Consider the following 21,991-nt stretch of genomic DNA (forward strand, 5'->3'; position numbering starts at 1 on the left):
CTTTCATCAGGCAGAGCCCTGGAGGAAGTAAGACACTCCATCCTTTCTTGATCAGGCTTTCAAGAGGTAAGAACTTCTTACCTCTCCAAAAGGTGCAAAATGAGTGCAATTTGCTTGAATACCCTTCTAAGTACATTAAGTCTCTGTAAGCTCCCTACCTCTGCTCCTTTGGTGCACAATAACAAGAGCAGTTTCTCCAAGGAAACAATTAACTTCAGTAAATCAATATTCACTATCTTTGCCACTTAGAAGCAACTTCCTTTGGAGCTTGTTAACAACAGAAAAATTCACACTATCCAAATATAAGAGATTACTTCATAACATGGTGTATCTTAATATAGGAAAACTTCTTTCTGTGAAAAGGAAGCAGAACTTCAGAGATTCCTTGGGCAGAGAACTGAATGACTATGACACGTATTCAAGAACATTAAGCTACTCAATTTAATCTTCTAAACCAACCTGCATGTACTATTAGCTACCATTTATTGAGTGTTTACTATATACCAAGCAATGTGCCACATGTATTACAACAAATATCTTAGCAAATATGCATTATAGTCCTAAAAGGTGAGGACTATTATTGTTAATTTACAGATGAGAAAACCGAGGCTCAGAAGGATTAAATTATTTGTACTGTGATCACTGAATTAGTATAGGGTAAAGATGAGATTTGAACTCAGTCTGTGTGATTCCAGTAACCATGTACTTCACACTATTTTATGTTGTTTCTCAAGTCTAATTTTTGCAGAGGATTATAGTGATATTTAAAAAAGATATTTATTGCAAATTACTATGTGTCTACAAAGAGTCCTTGGACTAGCTGTGAGTGGTAAATTGCAAGTAATGATAACTCATAGCATGCAGTAGTGTCACAATTACTAAGACTCTCAACTGTAGTATATTGGAAAGGGGTACAAACAGAAAATAAAGCCATGGATTATATGGTGGGTATGGTACTTGGGCATTATGGTAGCAATTATACAGTAGACTGGCATTTGTTAACTGGTTTGGAAAGCTTGATAAAAGGAAATGACAGGCTCAGTTCATCCAACTATCAAACCAGGGCACCCTATGAAAGCCATAGGTTCTCCTGTGTAGCTACTGAGCAGACTGTGCTAAAAATCAGCCCCAGTAGCTAATCATAAAGGTGGCAGAGCCACAAAGGAGTTCGAATTCAGAGCCTTGGAATATCACCAGAATGCTACTAAGAAAATAATGGAAATTTGAGATTTGAAATGGAAACATTTGTGTGGGCTTTATAATCTTAAACCCCCAGATTATTTTCTTCCTCTTGCCAATAATCTCTTTCCTCTTGATAATGGAAAGCAGCCTCCACTTGTCTGGAAATGCTACAAAAAACATGCCTAAGGAAAATACCTCAAAATATGACTTTATTTTCTTCATCCTCTATCTGTAGCCCCACCCTTATTGCCTCAAGCCCAAGGTTGGATCTCAGCAAAGCCTATGTGAGGATTTGCAATCCTGGAGAAAACAAGATCAAGCTTTCTCATCTTTGACAATAGCGGCATTTTGGATTGGATAATTCTTTCTTGTGGAGGGCCACCTATGTATTATAGATTGTTTAAAAGCATCTTGCCATATACCTACTAAGTGCTAGTAGAACTCTCACAGTAATTATAACAAAACTATGTCTAGACATAAATGTCCCCTGTTGAAAATCATTGAACTAGACTAACTCAAAAGAAATTACAAAATGGGTTAACATTTACTAATAGGAATGAGGAGAATGTGAGAATAAGTATTTAGAGTGGTAGACCAGAGGAACAACATTACAAGACTAGACAGGGGAAATTTTATATAGGGGATAACCTGTAGTTTAATACTTTGGCAAGTCCTAATACACAGCCTTCGTCTCCATAAGGACTGGATATGATGACAGCCTGTACTAAATGAGATTAAGTTGCTATAACAATCTTAATGGATACTGAGAAAGGACTGTACTTTAGCCCCACTCAGGGATCACTCTAAGGAACAACCCTGGAGAGGAAACTCTCCAGGCAAAGCTTGGAGCAACAAGCTTTATCATTCACTTTATAAAAAGGGAGAAATAACCCAAAGTAAAAATATTTACAGACTCCTATATTTGCCTTTCTTGCCTACATCTACAATCACCAGAATTATAGCATTCTGAATCAACATTACTTCAACCAATCACACTCCCCAAAAAGTGACAATATGTGCATGATCACTGATATACACTGATATTGTCATATTCTTCACCATTCAAACATAGTTAGCCTTGTAAAATGGTGGAATGGTTTGTAATAGTCTTCATTAATGTGCCCTCTTGGAATTGGAATGTTGTCCTACAGTTTTAGTAAATGCACTGAAGGAACCAATGGAACATTCCCAGCAGCTCAAGACTTAGCTCCAGAAAACCAGGAATAGGAGCAGGACTGATCCATCATATCAATCCCAGTGACCTACTTGCAGAATTTGTATCTTGTACCTCTCAAATTTAGACCTTGCTATAATAACTGCAATAATTGTTTCTCTGGGGTTGAGTGAAGAATGCTTCCAACAGGATACACAGTATGGAATTCTCTGAACTTGAAGCTCTCACTATCATTTTGTCTCTTTGGGTTTGCCTTAACAGTGGACCAGCCTCCATAGAAAGCAGTTACAATACTGGTGGGAGCAATCAACTGAGATTAGCAAAGTATCTGGGATTGTTGCTATACAGTAGCAGTAGGGATGAATATATCTGTAGTTAAAGGAATTCACTGGAGCTTATCTTGGTGGTTCTGTACCCAAGGATAGGTTGAACAGGCAATTATTGCAATCATGGCCCAATTAAAGAAGGAAAATAAATAAAATGGTTATCACTCCATAGAAACAATCTAGATCAGTTGATATGTTACCCAAGGGTGGGGTAAAATTAGAATGAATGGTAGAGAAGGAAGTTAATGAATACAAGTATGGTCTTAATATTAGTGCATCACTAAGAACAAAGCTTATTCCTTAACTCTTTTACATTAATTCCTTGCAGAGATTGTGGCTGGCCATCACCTTGGAGAGACCTGTGTGAAGGTCTGGATTTAACCAAAGTGGTGTAAAGGACTCTTTATGTGCACTTTCTGTTACCACTTCAAATCCCTTAAGACTCTTATTTCAACCACCATTGCAGCAACCTGTTCTGAGCAGAGTTTGATGAGTTTTGAGCAAGTGCAACATGACAGCACCTCTCCTCTCACTTTCTGCCTCAGCACATCCTTGATATGAGAGTGGCATTCATAATTGCATAATTTTGAAGTGTAGAAGAGTTAATGCTCAGGAGTATTAACCTTTGATCGAAGAGGGACGGGAGTTGACAGATAAATGTTTCCTCCATTGTTTCCTTCAGTGGACAGTTCTGGGACTCATTTTATCAAGCTTCTTAGAAGGTCCTAAGGGATTGGGAAAACAGTCAAACATAATGATGATCATCAACTCAATAACTCCGCCTCAGACTGCCTCTCCTTCTTCTGTTTCATTTCCCTCTCCCTTCCCTCACTTTTGCTCTTTGGAGTCAAATCCTCAGAAGCCTCACTTCAGGGAGAATCAAGGAGGGGAGGGGAGAAATGAGAATTAAGTTATTGAGTTGAGATGCCTCTGAGTCATCTGAATGGAAAAGCCAGGATAGGGGTGTGGGTAGACAAATCTGGAGTTCAGGGAGGTTTAGATTTCTGAAATACAATTCATTTCCCAATTTTAAGGAAGAAAGTAGCATACAATTGTCATATAAAGTATGCAAAGTATGCATTCCGGGACTGAGTAGGAAAGATATAACAGGTATTTGTAAAGATAGGTCTAGACCCTGCTCTTAAAAGGGAAGTCATTCAACGAAAATGAAAGGCATTTTAAGCAGCCTTGACTACAGCATATTAATCTCAGTAACAAACAGTTCCCTACTATGTCTGCTAATTTTCCCACCAAATTCTATCTTGAGATTATCAGTGAAAGATACTTTGCACAGCTCGTCTGTCACTTTCTCAGTGAATCCATCACTGATAGAGTGAGTTACTCCCTCTTTTGCATTCCCCTTGTTAAGCACTAACACACTGTGAACTCCTTCAGAGTGGGATTCAGGCGCGAGAATCACCTCCCTAACCAGAAATAAAAGTGCCTGGCATAAGTGTCATAAATGAAGTGACAGGAATGTAGAATTAATGAACCACCTGCCTCATAACCAGTAGCACTGTTATTATCTTTGCCTCTCAAACTTAAATATACAAAAGCATCATCTTGTTAAGATATAGCTGGTTCTGATTCGGTAGATGTGAAGTGAGCCCAAGGCTGCATTTTCTAAAGAGCCCTCAGATGATGCTCAAGCACCTGGACAGCAGAGCACACTGTAGTAAGAGTTAGAATTAAAAGTGCTTTACATACGCTAACAACAAAACAAAAGATTTAATCAGCTCTCTTAAGTTGCCGCAAATATCAGAATAAACATTTATAGAGAAGGGAAATATCCCATAATATCAAACCCCCAGTCTCACTTAGGCCTCGCGCATTTGACGTCCCGCCCCTGCCTTTACAAGACACGCCCCTCCAGCGAGAGTCATCCCCGCCTAGCCGCGCCCTTCGGTTGGCGCTCCGCCCCCTCCACATCTATTGGCCTCTCCCTTTTTCGCACCGCCTCTCCTTCCTTTTCTACAGAATCAACTTCCGGCGCGGAATTTGTCACGTGTCCGGATATGGGAAGTTGTGGGGAAACTGCAGCTTCCCGTTGGCGGTTTAATTGAGGGGCACGTCCTAGTGGTGGTGGCCGCCACAGCCCCATCCGGTCTCTGTGTTGGAGGACCCGCCTCGGCATAGCCGGGCTCGGTCCGGCCTTGCGGTAAGCTTTCGGCCGCGGCTGCTCCGAGGTCCCGGCGGCGGCGGCGGCGGCGGCGGACCGAGGAGTGGACGGGCGGGCTCCAGGGTTTGAGCCGGTTTGTCACTGCCACTACTGGCTCCGCGCCGGGCATCGGGCACTGAACTCTGGCCAGGCCTCTTCCCAACCCCGCCTGATGTATAAGGAGAAAAGCCCAGTGGGAGCATCCTCCACCCCTTGCTGGGCGAATGCGGAGCTGGGAGGGCAGTCCTCTTAAGTTCCTCTACGGTTCCGCCCATCGGATCCAAATTTCATATTTGACAAACAGTCCTTACCGTACTTACGCTCTTTGGCGTGGACTAGGAGAGAAGGGCGTGACACTGCCTTCTCCTTTGTCCTAAGGAACATGTTCTTCGAAATCTCTTAAGCGTGTTTCCCTGTCTCTATGCAGTTTTGTCTTCTAGATGATGGTGCTCCCTGCCCTAAATTGTCTCAACAGCATTCGAGGCTCAACCCACATGGTCTCACTCTGACCAACTATTTGTCATGCAGTGTAATGGCCCAGCTGAGTTTAAGGAAGCAAGAACCAATACAGAACCAACAGTGGCTTGCTGTCTCTGACACATGGTCAAACTTGGGGTTTTAGACCTGTAAAATAGATTTATATGATCGCTAGTGATTTGTTTACTGACATACAGAAAGGTACTGTAAAAACCGGAGAGATCATTACTGGACCTATAGGATGTAAATTCCATGTAAGTAGAGGTCTTGGTGTCTTCGGGAACATGTTTGTCATGTTCACCACTGTAATAGACTAGCACCTGGTACTAGCACCTGGTACTTAGTAGACATCAGTATTTGCTAAATGAACGAATGGTCACATACAGCTTTTCACTATGACTGCCTCTTTTATGAGGTATGCCCAGTCTTCTCTTTTTACCAGTTACCATGCACCCAATCATTGCTTTAGACTAAGGAGAGACTGTGTGGTAAACACTGGCCATTATTAGTCATTGATTAGTCACTGATTTGACCATTTTTTACTGTTCAGCTCAGATTTCCTTAAGAAATATCTGTTAAGTACTTATCAAGAACACAAAAATGATACAGCCTCCCTGCCCTCCCTCCTGTCCTTCTCTACCCTCTCTTACTCTGTTAATAGGGCTCCCAAGATGCGGGAGCTTATGCTCACATGAGCCAAGTAGACAGCAAGTGCTTGATTATTCAGTAAATGCAATAAGTGCTGTAGAAATTTAGAGATGAGGTCAATTTGGATTAAAGTCTTTATTGAATTAACTTCATATAAACCATGAAATGTAATTAGAGTTTGGATAGGGAAGAGATATTTCCTGCATGGAAATGTGCCTAAGCAAAATGAACAGAGTACTTTAAGTGGAAGTTTTGTATTTCGGAGCATTAAAAGAATGTTGAGCGAGGGTATGATTTGATGAAAAGTATGTTTTAAGATTATTTGTTTGTTTTTTAGGATTATAACAGTTTGCAAAGAGATAACCAGGTGCACTCTATAAAGTTCGTATGAACCTTGGTAATATTGGAAGTGGAAACAAAAAGACAGAAATAAATTATATGTAAATGTAGGAAATCACAAAATGTGATCTCACTGCAAATGCCATGTTGACAATGGAGTACTATATAATTTTGATAATGATTTTGATAATGGAGAAGGAAATAAAATATGATAGATTTTGAACCTGGGTATTTGCTTACAGATGTGGAAGTTGGAATGTGGGAGTCTTGAGGGAGCCTCAGTTGTTGTTACTTAGTGCTATCATATTAGTTAATTTGTTAAACATTTATAAAATATACTGAACATGTACATACTTGACATTATTTCCAAAACAATATAGTATTACAAGTGCATAGCATTTACATTGTATTAGGTATTACAAGTAATCTAGAGATTATTTAAATTTTGTAGTTTATGCAGATACTATGCTATTTCATGCAAAGGACTTGAGGAACTGTATATCTGAGTATTTTCAAAGGGTCCTGGAATCAATGTTCCACAGATACTGGAGGAAGACTATCATGCTGCTGTGAACACTAATGTACAAGTTTTCTATGGAAATACTTAAAAATTTTTTTTTTAGTTATACCTGGACACAATATCTTTATTTTGTTTATTTTTTTTTGTGGTGCTGAGGATTGAACCCAGTGTCTCACATGCAAAGCAAGTGCTCTGCCACTGAGCCACAACCCCAGCCCTGTAAATGTTTTTTTTTTTTTTTTTCATTTCTCTTGGGAGTGGAATTTTGAATCACATTGTAAACCATGTTTAACTTGTTGAGGAACTGCCAAACCATTTTCCAAAGGAGACACACCATTTAACAATCCCACCAGCAATGCCTGAGAATTTTATTTTCTCCAGATCTTTATTGTCTGTTGTTTTGACTTTAGCTAGACTAGTGGATGTAGAGTATTAGGTTTTTCATTGTGGTTTTGAATTGTGTTTCCCTAGTGGTGAATGATGTTGAACATTTTTTCAGGTACTTATTGGCTATTTTGTACCTAATTTGAAGACATGTTTATTCAGTTTTTAATTAGTTATTTGTCTCTTTATTGTTGAGTTTTAAGTATTCTTTGTATGGGAGACTATATGTAAAGATTGAGCATGATTTTTTTAAATAAATCTCTATGAGAGGGGTGAAAGGAGAGATATAATACTTGGTGAGCATTTCTAAAGATGTTAGAGTTTGGTAACACTGATTCTCTAATTTCATTTTCACACTTACAGCTTTATGTTTTTATGATGCTGATGCATTAATATATCATTTTTCTATAGTTATTAACCAAAATTAGATCATTTTTAAATCATAAATGGAATAATAAGGTGGAATGATTTTGATAATGAGCTAAATATCTACACTCTGAATTTTCAGCTGAGAAAAGATGACAGCAATCAAACACGCATTACAAAGAGATATTTTTACACCAAATGATGAACGCCTGCTGAGTATTGTGAATGTCTGCAAAGCAGGAAAAAAGAAAAAGAACTGTTTTCTGTGTGCCACAGGTGGGTATTTCATAAGAAAAAGTATTTCTTTGGCATTCTTTTATTTCTTAGGGGATATTTTCTTTTTTTAAAAAAATATTCTCATTGTCTTTATAATTGGAAAAAAATTGGAGGACCAATAAATTAATTTTTTGTTAAATATTGAGCAAATATTTAAAAAATTTTTATAATATATACGTAAGGCATAAAGACGGCTTATTCATAGAACACTTGGGTCCTTTCTACTCAGTATAAAAACCTATAACATTACTTTTGAAGCATCATGCATGCCCCTCCTTGACCCCATTCCCTTCCCCTCTCCATTAAGAGGTAACTGGTATCTTGAATTTTGTTTACTTTTTCCTTATCATGTTACCATATATATTTTAAATTTTAGACACTATAGCTTTTCATCTCTTTGAACTTTATATAAATCGAATTATAGTGCATATATACTTTGTGGTTTTTTTTTTTCCCCCACTCAACTTGAGTCCATTTTTCATGAGTTTTTCTTTTGTTCTTTCATATAGTCATAATTACTTCATGTTTATTGCTCTGGATTATTGTACTATGTAAGTGTCCCACAGTTCACCTATCCATTCTAACAGTGATGAAGATTGAGTTTGTTTCTAGGTTTTGCAACTCAGACAGCACTTGGATGAATGTGTTTGTTTTTATCTCCTAGTATATACAAGCAAAAAAGAAAAATTTAAGGTAGATTCTTAACATGAGGCTTTGCTGAGTCATAGGTATATGAGTAACCAATTCTGCTCTAATACCAAAGTATTTTCAAAAGTAGATTTAATTTTCACACCCATCAGCAGTGGGTATGTGTTTTCTACATCCTAATCAACAGTTGATTCTATCAGACTGATAATTATTGTCAATCCAATGGGAATAAAATAGTGTCTCATTAGGATTTTTAAATGGAGTTCCCCTAATGAATATCAGATTGAGCATCTTTTTATTAATTTGTTAATCATTTTGTTTCCTTGTCTATGAAATTTACCTATATAAGCCTTAATTTATTTTTCTGTTGTGTTGATTGTCCTTTTAGTGATATGTACAAATTCTTTATATTGTCTGAATATTAATCCTTTGTCAGTTATATTCAACCGAGCATATGGCTTTCACTTTTTATGATGGCTTTTAATGAAATTTATAATTCTAAGTAATTAAAGTAAATCAATCTGATCCTTTATGGCTTTCCTTTTTGGTATCTTATTTAAAATATTCTTCCCAGATATCTTTTATGTACTCATAAAAATTTTCTTTATTTTTTTTTCTTTATTTAAATTTTTTATTGTTGGCTGTTCAAAACATTACATAGTTCTTGATATATCATATTTCACACTTTGATTCAAGTGGGTTATGAGCTCCCATTTTTACCCCATATACAGATTGCAGAATCACATCAGTTACACATCCATTGATTTACATATTGCCATACTAGTGTCTGTTGTGTTCTGCTGCCTTTCCTATCCTCTACTATCCCCCCTCCCCTCCCCTCCCCTCCCCTCTTCTCTCTCTGCCCCCTCTACTGACATTCATTTGTCCCCCTTGTATTATTTTTCCCTTTCCCCTCACTTCCTCTTGTATGTACTTTTGTATAACTCTGAGCATCTCCTTCCATTTCCATGCAATTTCCCTTCTCTCTCCCTTTCCCTCCCACCTCTCATCCCTGTTTAATGTTAATCTTCTTCTCATGCTCTTCAACCCTACTCTGTTCTTAGTTACTCTCCTTATATCAAAGAAGACATTTGGCATTTGTTTTTTAGGGATTGGCTAGCTTCACTTAGCATAATCTGCTCTAATGCCATCCATTTCCCTGTAAATTCTATGATTTTGTCATTTTTTAATGCAGAGTATACACACTCCATTGTGTATAAATGCCACATTTTTTTTATCCATTCATCTATTGAAGGGCATCTAGGTTGGTTCCACAGTCTTGCTATTGTGAATTGTGCTGCTATGAACATCGATGTAGCAGTGTCCCTGTAACATGCTCTTTTTAGGTCTTTAGGGAATAGACCGAGAAGGGGAATAGCTGGGTCAAATGGTGGCTCCATTCCCAGCTTTCCAAGAAATCTCCATACTGCTTTCCAAATTGGCTGCACCAATTTGCAGTCCCACCAGCAATGTACAAGTGTACCCTTTTCCCCACATCCTCGCCAGCACTAGTTGTTGTTTGACTTCATAATGGCTGCCAATCTAACTGGAGTGAGATGGTATCTTAGGGTGGTTTTGATTTGCATTTCTCTGACTGCTAGAGATGGTGAGCATTTTTTCATGTACTTGTTGATTGATTGTATGTCCTCCTCTGAGAAGTGTCTGTTCAGGTCCTTGGCCCATTTGTTGATTGGGTTGTTTGTTCTCTTATTGTCTAATTTTTGGAGTTCTTTGTTTACTCTGGATATTAGGGCTCTATCTGAAGTGTGAGGAGTAAAGATTTGTTCCCAGGATGTAGGCTCTCTATTTACCTCTCTTATTGTTTCTTTTGCTGAGAAAAAACTTTTTAGTTTGAGTAAGTCCCATTTGTTGATTCTAGTTATTAACTTTTGTGCTATGGGTGTCCTATTGAGGAATTTGGAGCCCGACCCCACAGTATGTAGATCGTAGCCAACTTTTTCTTCTATCAGACGGCGTGTCTCTGATTTGATATCAAGCTCCTTGATCCATTTTGAATTAACTTTTGTGCATGGCGAGAGAAAGGGATTCAGTTTCATTTTGTTGCATATGGATTTCCAGTTTTCCCAGCACCATTTGTTGAAGATGCTATCCTTCCTCCCTTGCATGCTTTTAGCCCCTTTATCAAATATAAGGTAGTTGTAGTTTTGTGGATTGGTTTCTGTGTCCTCTATTCTGTACCATTGGTCCACCCGCCTGTTTTGGTACCAGTACCATGCTGTTTTTGTTACTATTGCTCTGTAGTATAGTTTGAATTCTGGTATCGCTATACCGCCTGATTCACACTTCCTGCTTAGCATTGTTTTTGCTATTCTGGGTCGTTTATTTTTCCATATGAATTTCATGATTGCTTTCTCTATTTCTACAAGAAATGCCGATGGGATTTTGATTGGCATTGCATTAAACCTATAGAGAACTTTTGGTAATATCGCCATTTTGATGATGTTAGTTCTGCCTATCCATGAACAGGGTATATTTTTCCATCTTCTAAGATCTTCTTCTATTTCTCTCTTTAGGGTTTTGTAGTTTTCATTGTATAAGTCTTTCACCTCTTTTGTTAGGTTGATTCCCAAGTATTTTATTTTTTTTGAAGATATTGTGAATGGAGTGGTTGTCCTCATTTCCATTTCAGAGGATTTGTCGCTGATATACAGGAATGCCTTTGATTTATGCGTGTTGATTTTATATCCTGCCACTTTGCTGAATTCATTTATTAGCTCTAATAGTTTCTTTGTAGACCCTTTTGGGTCTGCTAGGTATAGAATCATGTCATCTGCAAATAGTGATAATTTAAGTTCTTCTTTTCCTATTTTGATGCCTTTAATTTCTTTCGTCTGTCTAATTGCTCTGGCCAGTGTTTCGAGAACTATGTTGAACAGAAGTGGTGAGAGAGGGCATCCCTGTCTTGTTCCAGATTTTAGAGGGAATGCCTTCAATTTTTCTCCATTCAGAATGATGCTAGCCTGAGGCTTAGCATAGATTGATTTTACAATATTGAGGTATGTTCCTGTTATCCCTAGTTTTTCTAGAGTTTTGAACATAAAGGGATGCTGTACTTTGTCGAATGCTTTTTCCGCATCTATCGAGATGATCATATGGTTCTTATTTTTAAGTCTATTGATGTGGTGAATAACATTTATTGATTTCCGTATATTGAACCAGCCTTGCATCCCAGGGATGAATCCTACTTGATCATGGTGCACAATTTTTTTGATATGTTTTTGTATCCGAGTGGCCAGAATTTTATTGAGGATTTTTGCATCTAGGTTCATTAGAGATATTGGTCTGTAGTTTTCTTTCTTTGAAGTGTCTTTGTCTGGTTTAGGTATCAGGGTGATGTTGGCCTCGTAGAATGAATTTGGAAGTTCTCCCTCTTTTTCTATTTCCCGAAGTAGCTTGAAAAGTATTGGTATTAGTTCCTCTTTAAAGGTTTTGTAAAACTCTGCTGTATACCCATCCGGTCCTGGGCTTTTCTTAGTTGGTAGTCTTTTTATGGTTTCTTCTATTTCCTCAATTGATATTGGTCTGTTTAGGTTGTCTATATCCTCCTGACTCAATCTGGGCAGATCATATGACTTAAGAAATTTATCGATGCCTTCACTATCTTCTAATTTATTGGAGTATAAGGATTCAAAATAGTTTTTGATTATCTTCTGTATTTCTGAAGTGTCTGTTGTGATATTGCCTTTTTCATCCCGTATGCTAGTAATTTGAGTTCTCTCTCTTCTTCTCTTCGCTAGCATGGCTAAGGGTCTGTCGATTAAAAATTTTCTTTATTATACAAGTTGTATAATTTTGCCTTTCACATTTTTGTCTTTGGTTTACCTGTATCTGCAATTCTGGTATATGTGTGTTTGTGTCTGTTTCTGAGTTCTTTATTATGTTTTGCTTTTGTTTTATATTGATTTTTTTCTTCTTACTCTTTTACCTACCTTTTAGAAGTTCCAGATTTCATTGGGATTTTGATTGGAATTGTTTTGGTTCAATTTGAAGAGAACCTACATTCCTTATGATACTAAGTATTCACATCCCTAGACTTGGAGCAGTTCTCCACTTATCTAGGTCTTTTATAATGCCTTTTCCTAAATTTCATAGTTCTCTCTAAAGGCTTTGCATTATGTAATTATGTAGGCTTAGATTTTTTTGATATTACTATGAGTAATAGTCCTTATTAGAATTAGTACATTATTATTTTTATTTATTAATTTATTTAAAGAGAGAGAGAGAGAGAATTTTTTAATATTTATTTTTCAGTTTTCGGTGGACACAACATCTTTATTTTATGTGGTGCTGAGGATCGAACCCAGCGCCCTGTGCATGCCAGGCGAGCGCCTTACTATTTGAGCCACATCCCCAGTCCAGAATTAGTACATTTTTAAAAATCACATATTAGAATTCCAAAATGAGTTGTTTTTTAAAATATGATATCTATCAATCTTGCTGAACATTATTATTATTAATTGTAATAATTTATAGACTCTGAAAATAGCATATTTTCCTTCCTTCCTAGTCCCCATTATTTTTGTTACTTTATTCTGCTAGTTAGGACTGTCAATACAGTCTTGATCTCAAGGGAATGATTTCATATTCAGTATGATGTTGCAATAAGTTTTTATAGGTATCCCTTACGATATTAAGGACATTCTCATCTATTCCTGGCTTCTTACGCTTTTTTCCTACTCCTTTATTTTTTTATAAATCATAAATGGGGATTAAATTTTATCAGTTGCATTTTCACATTGTTGAAGTTATCAGATAATTTTCTCCCTAAATTTATTAATGTGGTGAATAATTAAATTTGGATTTTTAAATGACAAATTGGTTTCTCAGAATAACCAAACTCAGTCATAATGTACCATTTGCATATATTATTATTTTATATACTAGTAAATAGGGGCTAGGGGTATAACTCACTGGTAGAATGTTTGCCAGGCTTAGGTTTGATTTAGAGCTGAAGGAAGGGAGGGAGAGAGGATGAAAGAAAGAGAGAGGGAGGGAGGGAGAGAGAGAGAGGAAGGGGAAAAAAGAGAATGATATTGCATTTACTGTTAATATTTGCCCTGATTTTACACATTTTAAATGTGAAAAGGGTACATCTTAGATTTGATGAAATGAAGTATATTTTGTAAATATACTTTTTTAATACAGTATTTAAGATTTTGCATTCATGCTGATTTGTTACATGGTCATAATTTTCTTCTTCACTGTCTTTTCTGACTTTGTAACTAAAGTTATAAAATAAATTGGGAAGCATTTCCTTGTTTTCTCACACTTATTAGTTGTGTGTATTTGGAATTGTTCATTCCTTTAAAACGTGGCAAAAGACACCAGTAAAATTGTTGTACTAGTTTTGGTGGGGGCAGAGGATGAGGGAAGATTTATACTTAGCAAAGCAATTGCTTTAATGATTACACATTTTCCATATTTTCTATTCTTGAGTCAGTTTTGATATGTTCCATTTTTTAGGGAAATTGGGGGAGTTTTGGAGGAAACCACTTACTTTTTATATGTATTGACATTCATTCCAATCACTCCCCATTCTGTTGCCAGTGTAATGTTATTTCCCTAGCCACAGTTCTTAAACAGCACCCCACAACTTCATATAAAGACCTTTTATGATCTGAACTCCCATCTCTTGTAGTAACATCATTTCTCTCCACCTTATTACACATACTACCTATATTGAACAATTTATTGTGCCACTTTGAAGCAATTATTCTCTTCCAAGCCTCTTGGGATTTACATATATCAGTCATTCTTTAGATTTTAAAACTGATCTGGGCTGGGGATATAGCTCAAATGGTAGAGTGCTTGCCTTGCGCATGCACAAGGCCCTGGGTTCAATCCCCAGCACTGCCAAAAAAAAAAAAAAAAAGGCATCAAACTGATCTAAAACTTTCTTTCTCAAGGCATCTGCCTCTGACCCTCTGGTCTGATTTAAATGCTTTCTTTAGGATTCTACATTCCTCAGTCTCTACTTTTAAAACATTGCACGTGTTTTAATATTATGTACCAGGCACCTGAAAACTATGTTTACAATAGTGAATGAATGATGAAGATTGAGAAAGTGAAGGATATTTCTAACAAAAGTATGTATTTTGCTCAACAGTGACAACTGAACGCCCTGTGCAGGTAAAAGTGGTCAAAGTCAAGAAATCTGATAAGGGAGATTGCTACAAAAGGCAGATTGCTTGGGCTCTTCGAGACCTTGCTGTGGTAGATGCCAAAGATGCTATCAAAGTATGTTTTTCTGTTCTTTGACCTGTGTTCAGAAGTGTCTTTAATTTTATAATATTATGTCTACAAAGATGATCTAAACTTGCTGATTTGTGACCACCTGAGAAATAGTCTAAGATGTATTGTTCAGCCTTTTGCCTCCTTACCCCCCCACTCTGAGGCTACTTGGAATGAAACATGTATGTTTGTTTTATTATTGTTGCTTTTTTGGAAGGAAAATTTTGTTTGTGCATAAGATACATAAACTAGAGCAAAATAACCTTGACTCCATATATTTCTATTTTAGATAAGTATAAAATCTGTAAATTAGAATGTGTTTTAAAGCAGTATGTCATATGAGTTCTTTTTTTTTTTTTAATCTTCATTGTTTTTAAAAACCTAGTTCCAAATCAAGTCTGATATAACCAAAGTGTGTCCTCATGAGTTCATGTAGAATCACCAGCCAAGTAGCCAAGTTGGAGGGCATGACTTTGATGTTTCTTGTTCAAATAAAAGAAGTGATTATGTGTATCGTAAGGAACTTAAACATTAAGATTTAAAAGAATATAAATCTGGTGACTTAATGTGATAGTCACATTAAACAACCTCTTGTAGTCCCTGGAAATTCAAGGCTTTTCACAGCCTTGCACAAACAGTAGAAACTATAGAGCTCCTCTGATTCAATTAAGTGTGGCCTCCTCCTGTTCCTCTTCCACCTTCTCCTCCTCTTTCTCTTCTTCTGCAGATCAGAAACACCTCCAAAGCACTAGAGAATACTTTGGATCACATCCACTTGTGCTCTCGATGGCATTAATAGCAAGGCTTATACTAATGCAACTTCAGGCACTCTTTGATTTAACTCTGTATATCTCATACATTTATTAAAAAGGCAAAAAGAAGTTAAAAATGACCTTTGAAAAGCACTCTGGTAAAATAAAATTCTGGTTTTACTCTTACCTTGACATAAATCTCTGAAGATCAAAGAGCTAAATGAAACAACAGGTTGTTGAGTTAGATGAAAAAAAAGAAAAAGGAAGCAAAACAATTTTAGGAGAGCCCTGCCTATCCGTGAGATTCAGACTGCTTCCAATACAGATAATGCCTTTTAAGTATTTTAAGTAATCTTATTTATCCCTGAAGAGTACCCAGTTTTTCGAAAAATGTGAAATGTGGAAACAGTTTTACAAGCTCTAACAGAAAGAGAATTTTGTATGTTTAGAAAGAAAACAAGAAATGAAATTTTTAACCAACTTCAGTAAATAATTTGTTAATATGTGGAGGAATCAAGAGATTTTTGAGTAGGTTTCTGTTTAAGAGAGAATATTTTAAGGGCTTATTAGAAATGCATCTTGATTAAAAAGCTTTTTTCTCTTCACTAGTTTTTCACTTCATGACCTTGTTGACTTGCATAAATCACTAACATTGCTGAGTGCCTATTTGAATGCTTTCTTAAAGCTGATGCCTCTTTTCTGACTGCTTAATGGATGTTTTTTCATTTTATGTAGACACCTTGGTGTATGTACACTATATATGGATAGAAAACATAAAATTTTTATACATAGCCTAACATTAGCCATTTAGTATCACACATTGATTTGTGTGAATGTTGCCACTGGAGCACTCAGCTTCTTTTATGGCATTATGGGAAGTATTCCCAGGGAAGAGATCATTTCCCATCAAGTTCATGTTAGCTGCCAATACTTAGAATTTTTTTAAGTAATAACGTAATTAGCTATAAAGGAAGGTTTTAATTTTTTTGATGCTTCAATTCTTTTAAGCTGTAAGTTGAGCTAATTAGAAGTTCTACATTACTGTTAAAATTGTTGTACCAAAGGTCATGTCCTGATCCCTAAAATAACCCAACTCTTCAAAATAATTCTCATATAAGTTTCCTTGCTTTTTAGGTGTTGTATTCACATTTAGTTCCCCTTACATTATGCTTTAAATAAATGCAATGTACCCTGTAGAGCATTTGAACTTATTTAATTCCTTGGAAGTGAAGAAAAGTGTAAACTCATACATTTTTGGTTATTATCTAATGGTTAAGTACTTCTACAATTAAGGAAGAAGTATTAGCCTGACATTAAATTATTGCTCAAATGTGGCTTAATAGACATGTAGAAAGCATGATGCAGTTTTCTCAGATTAGTTGAGGGTTTTTGTCACTTGAAAAACCTTAAATCTTGCCAGCATTTTTGGGTTTTGAGACACCAGTGATCATTCTGTGTTCGTCTCATTTGTTCTTGAAAAGCACACCAGGGTGTAGATTGTATTTCTTCCTCATGTGTTATAATTAGAAAATGTATTCCTTAATAGGGAGTTAGTGTTAAATTACACTTATGAATAATAATACATTATCAAAGATGTAACTCTAAAATTTCATGGCAATTCTTAAAGAAAAATTAGATCCACATCAAAACTAGAGACCATTGTTATTTTATTGACAAGGAAGCTGAAACACAAAGCCTTGAAGTATACAACCTGTACTTCCACTCACAGACCTGCAGGGCATAGAAAGAAAATGACCCCAACAGTGTGTTTTGTTTTTTATCTAGCCATTTTTGGGTGATAAAGTTTTTACTATAAATTGAATTCTTGGAAGCCTTATCTTCAAATTACTTAGCTAATTTGTTGTTGTTCTGTTTTGTTTTTAAAGTACCAGGCATTGAATCCAGAGCTCTGCCCATACTAAGCAAGTGTTCTGCCACTGAGTTGTCTCTCCACCCCAAGAACAGCTTTAGTTCTTTTTTAAAATAAAGATTTTACATTAATAATGAAAAGGAATCTGATCAAAAACTACTTTTTTGTATATTTTCATTTCAGGAAAATCCTGAATTTGATTTACATTTTGAAAAAGTATATAAATGGGTTGCCAGCAGCACTGCTGAAAAGAATGCATTTATCTCATGCATTTGGAAATTGAATCAGCGATATCTCCGGAAGAAAATCGATTTTGTCAATGTTAGCTCACAGCTTTTGGAAGGTAAAGTTAAATAAGAATGTATGTATAAATTCAAGTGTATCTTTAATTGACTATATAATTTTATATTACTCAAAGCAATTAAAATACTGAATTACCTTTTAAAGGAATTTTAGAATAACTTCTTATTGAAGAAATGGTGCTTACTCATTGTAGGATATTGATACATTAAATTAAAATAATAAAAATCACTTGTAAACTTACTCCTCAGAGATAATTACTGTTAACATTTTGGTAGATATTATTCTGGTCTTTTATGTATGCATATATAAATAATTTTTTAAAAATAAGTTTACATTGTTTTCTAATTTTTTCATATAATAATGTATCATGAACATTTTTTACATTATTAAATATTTACGCCATCATTTTTAATAGTGTTCTATGAATATACCATAATATTTTAACTAATCATTTATTTTTAGTTTTCCATTTTTTTACTTTTTTAAGCAGTTCCAGGATAAATATTCTTGTGGCATTATTTTTGTACAGAGTATAGGTGTAGTAGTTAAGAATTCAACTGTGGAGTCATACTGCCTGGGTTCAAATTCTGGCTTTACTACCTACTATATGACTTTATAGTTACTTAATCTCTTGTTTCAGTGTCTCTTATAATAGAAATAGAGATACTGCTAGGATAAAATTTCTTAAATCATAAACATTAGGAGAACAGTGCCAGATATATAGTAAATGCTTAACAAATATTAGCTATTAATCTATTATCAGCATAAAATCCTTAGATATGAAGTTAATTTGGGTTATTTTTGATCAGTCTGTCTTCAGGAAGGGTGGACAAAAACTACTGTTAAAATTGAAAATGTACAGTGAGATTTTATACTTTGAAATTTTCTTTCATAAAGGCATAAACATAAGAAAATGATTCTAAAGGCCTTGTGGATGCAATTCATATTGTATTCTTTTTTTATTTTTAAGAGAGAGAGAGAGAATTTTAATATTTTTTTTTTTTAGTTTTCGGTGGACACAACATCTTTGTTTGTATGTGGTGCTGAGGATCGTTCCCGGGCCGCACGCATGCCAGGCGAGCGCGCTACCACTTGAGCCACATCCCCAGCCCAAATATTGTATTCTTTATCTCAAAGAAAACAGTTGAAATAATAATTACTATGCAAGAAAATAGAGTTGTTGCTCCTCTTTATTGAGGGAAAAAAAAGATTTGTCCTAAGTTATGTATTAGAAGGAAAAATGAGATTTGTCCCAAATTGCAAGTTAATATTTAACAGTAGAAGTTTCTTTTCTTTCAGAAAGGTTGAAACATCTGAAATTACCAATATTGAACAATTTTACTATGTAGTGTAAAAAAAAACTCTTCCTGTATTTAGTCATTTGTCTCTGTCACTTTGGTTTTGTTTTACTTCTTTTTTTTTTTTTTAATTCTGTTTGATGACCTTTCCCTTCTTTACTGTAGTATTCTTTCCCAGCATTTAATTAGTGAACTGCTGCTGGTTTAGGCAGATGCTTAGAACTGGCAGAGGCAAGTGTCATCTGTCAGACCCTATAGCTGCTTTTCCCAGAGGAGCTGGCCTTCAGTAGGATTCCCCGAGGTTACTATCTCACCAGTATTAGACCCCAGTGTCTTGGCAGTTGCACGTATTAAGGAAATGACCTTCCAGAAATTTATGATAATTTTTTATACCTTAAATTGGACATTAATTTACTTCAAATGGCTTTTATTTATTTATTTTTTCCCATTTCAGGATTAAACATTGTTCTGAGTCAATTATTCATTGACAAGCTTGATTTCTATTTTCAAGTTTGTTGCCTGCTATATATTTTAAACCCATATATTTCATTAAGACAACCAGGTGGAAAAACACATATTGTGCTGATTTAACTCATTAAGAAATACTACCAAAAGCAATGAGAAGAGTATTACTGTTTTTGAGAATCAAATTTCTAACTTACAGAGGAAAAAAAAAAAAAAGGTATTTAAACTTTCGGGCATAAAACAAAAGTGTAGACATTTTTGTGTTTACAAACATTAACTCTAATTGAGGTCAGTTTTTAAGATACTGAGAAGATCCTTTAGGATCTCACTATGATTAATAATGGTTGCTTTGGTTTAGTGTTCAGAGAATAGCTTTATTAATGACTAAAAACCTGACTTAATGGACTTTGAAATCTTAGCCATTAATTCTCATTTTAATTTATTATTTTAAAATTTTATTCATTTTTTTTGGTGATTTTGAGGGTCAAATCAAGGGCCTCACTCATGATAGGCAAGGACTATATCCCCAGCCCAGTTCCCATTTTATAAAAGTGTCTTTATGGTTTGGGAAAGGTTAGAAGACAAATAAAAAATTATTACTACCTCCTTTGACAAACTAAATAAGTAAGACTGTTCTAATTGTTAATACTAGTGGTGGTAACTTGGTAGTTTTAATCAGTAACAGTTAAATGTTTAAGTCAAAGTAAGGTTCTTTTAAAAAGGGGAATTTCTTAGTGGTTGAAGTAGAGTGAAGTTTGTTTGGCGTTTTCTTTTTTCAGTATTTTCCTTGCAGCCAGATTTTGAAATAATCTTTGACTCGAATCCTTAAATGTCAGCTTGAACTGATATCTCATGTTTTTGCACTTGCCTCAGTCTTGTCTCTCCTAACAGTGTTTTGTGACTAATCCTTTTTGAGGGAGTGTCTGGGTAAAGCCTTGGGCCTTGAGTGAAAATAACTACACTAAATGCGTGAGTCATAACTGACCTAAAAATAATCCCCAGGAAATGTTCTGTTTCCCAGTTTTCTCCTTTAAGGTCTAGTTAGTACTGTTTCTTAAAAGACTAAAAGGAAATAGAAAGATAAATACATTTTTAATCATTGTCCCAAAATGAATAAGAAAAATGAATCTTGGAAATTTAGCTGCTTATGGAAATTTTCCACTTTGTAGTTAATTTTAATATTGTCTTTGAACCTTAATTTAACTAGAAATTCAAATGAAATTTGGGTAGTATTTTACAATTTTAAGCTTGTATACTTTCTACCCAGCTAATACTCTTTGCTTACTTTCTTCTGCTTCTTTCATACCTTTTTATTCTCCAGAACTGCCTAAAGTTACAGAAGGTGCGTAACACCTTTCTTCTTATTCTATTTCATATGTTTTAATTACTTGCCATTGTTATGTATTGTCAGTTGCATATTTTATGAAGTTGTATAATAGGGTGAATTTATTACAAAATCCATATAGTAATAAAATTAATAGTGGTATTCATTATTGGCCTCCAAAGAACTGTTTCAGGGGAGAAAAATACTTCTGAAACCTTTATCATAATAATTTAAAATATTTGTTTACTTGAAACATGTGCTTGTGTAAGGAACTGCACAGAAGGATTTGAGCAATCCCTGCCCTCTAGTGGCTAACAAGCATTCATACCTGACAGTGTTAACATTTCTACAGTGAACTAAAATGACCTCATAGAAAGGATAGGGAACTTGTTGATGCCTCTCATATGTATATGCTGTAATATTATAGTCATTATAATTGCTTGTACAAGACATTTGGTCCTATTTTTTTTTTCTGAGATTGTAACTAAATCTGGGCAATTTGTTACCATTCTTCAGAGTAAATCCTTTTTGTTTTAAATTAGCTGGGTTTTATTTTGGGACAATAATATATGTCAAGTCATGCTGAATGTAAACACTTTTTTCACGTTAAATAATGAAGACTAAAAACATACAGAGTTTGATTTAAGTCATATTCCATTAAGCCTAGAAAATCAGTAATTTTATTTAAAGTTGTAAAAATAACCTCATAGGGTTAAAAATGATTTCTTCATTTTATCTCCTAACCTCAAGTTTTATATAAAATATCCATATGCTAAGTGTGTTCTTTGAAAAAAAATGGACTGAAACATTTATTCAAAAAGCACTTCAGATTTTACCTCTTGGTCTTTTGTTATGAAGCATGAAGATCTTTTACATTTTTTGTAATTTCAAACCACTGTGCTATTCTTACCTATTACATTAGAGTCACCAAGAAAGTTTCTATAGCTCATCTTTAGCTATTTTGTTAATACATGTGAAATTTTTAAGCAAAAATATAGAAATTTAGTTAATATATTCAGTATTCAGAATAAATTATTATAGAGGCATGTTTCATCTCAGTTAAGTTGTTTGAAAGAAAAAATACACACACGCACACACATACACATATAACAAAGATGAACAAAAACAAAAGAAAATGTTACTTGGTGAAAAAAGGAAAACAAATTGTTTTCATGTGTACTGAATTCATAATCATTGTTTTGTTAGAGCACCATCCACCTCAGGTAGGA

At 35.2% G+C, this 21,991-nt stretch overlaps 1 protein-coding gene across 2 annotated transcripts in view; it reads left to right on the forward strand.

The window, feature by feature from the left end:
- The first annotated feature begins 4,695 nt into the window (after nucleotides 1-4,695).
- Exoc1 (exocyst complex component 1) overlaps nucleotides 4,696-21,991 on the forward strand; it is a 54,500-nt gene continuing 37,204 nt past the window's right edge. For both annotated transcript variants that reach the window (XM_027938104.2, XM_027938112.2), the window contains exons 1-4: nucleotides 4,696-4,840; nucleotides 7,717-7,850; nucleotides 14,626-14,756; nucleotides 17,556-17,715. In XM_027938104.2, the coding sequence (XP_027793905.2) occupies nucleotides 7,727-7,850; nucleotides 14,626-14,756; nucleotides 17,556-17,715 (415 nt within the window). In that variant the 5' untranslated portion in view covers nucleotides 4,696-4,840; nucleotides 7,717-7,726. The remainder of the gene's footprint in view (nucleotides 4,841-7,716; nucleotides 7,851-14,625; nucleotides 14,757-17,555; nucleotides 17,716-21,991) is intronic.

The sequence above is a fragment of the Marmota flaviventris genome, chromosome 7 (assembly GCF_047511675.1).
Source record: "Marmota flaviventris isolate mMarFla1 chromosome 7, mMarFla1.hap1, whole genome shotgun sequence".
NCBI lineage: Eukaryota > Metazoa > Chordata > Mammalia > Rodentia > Sciuridae > Marmota > Marmota flaviventris.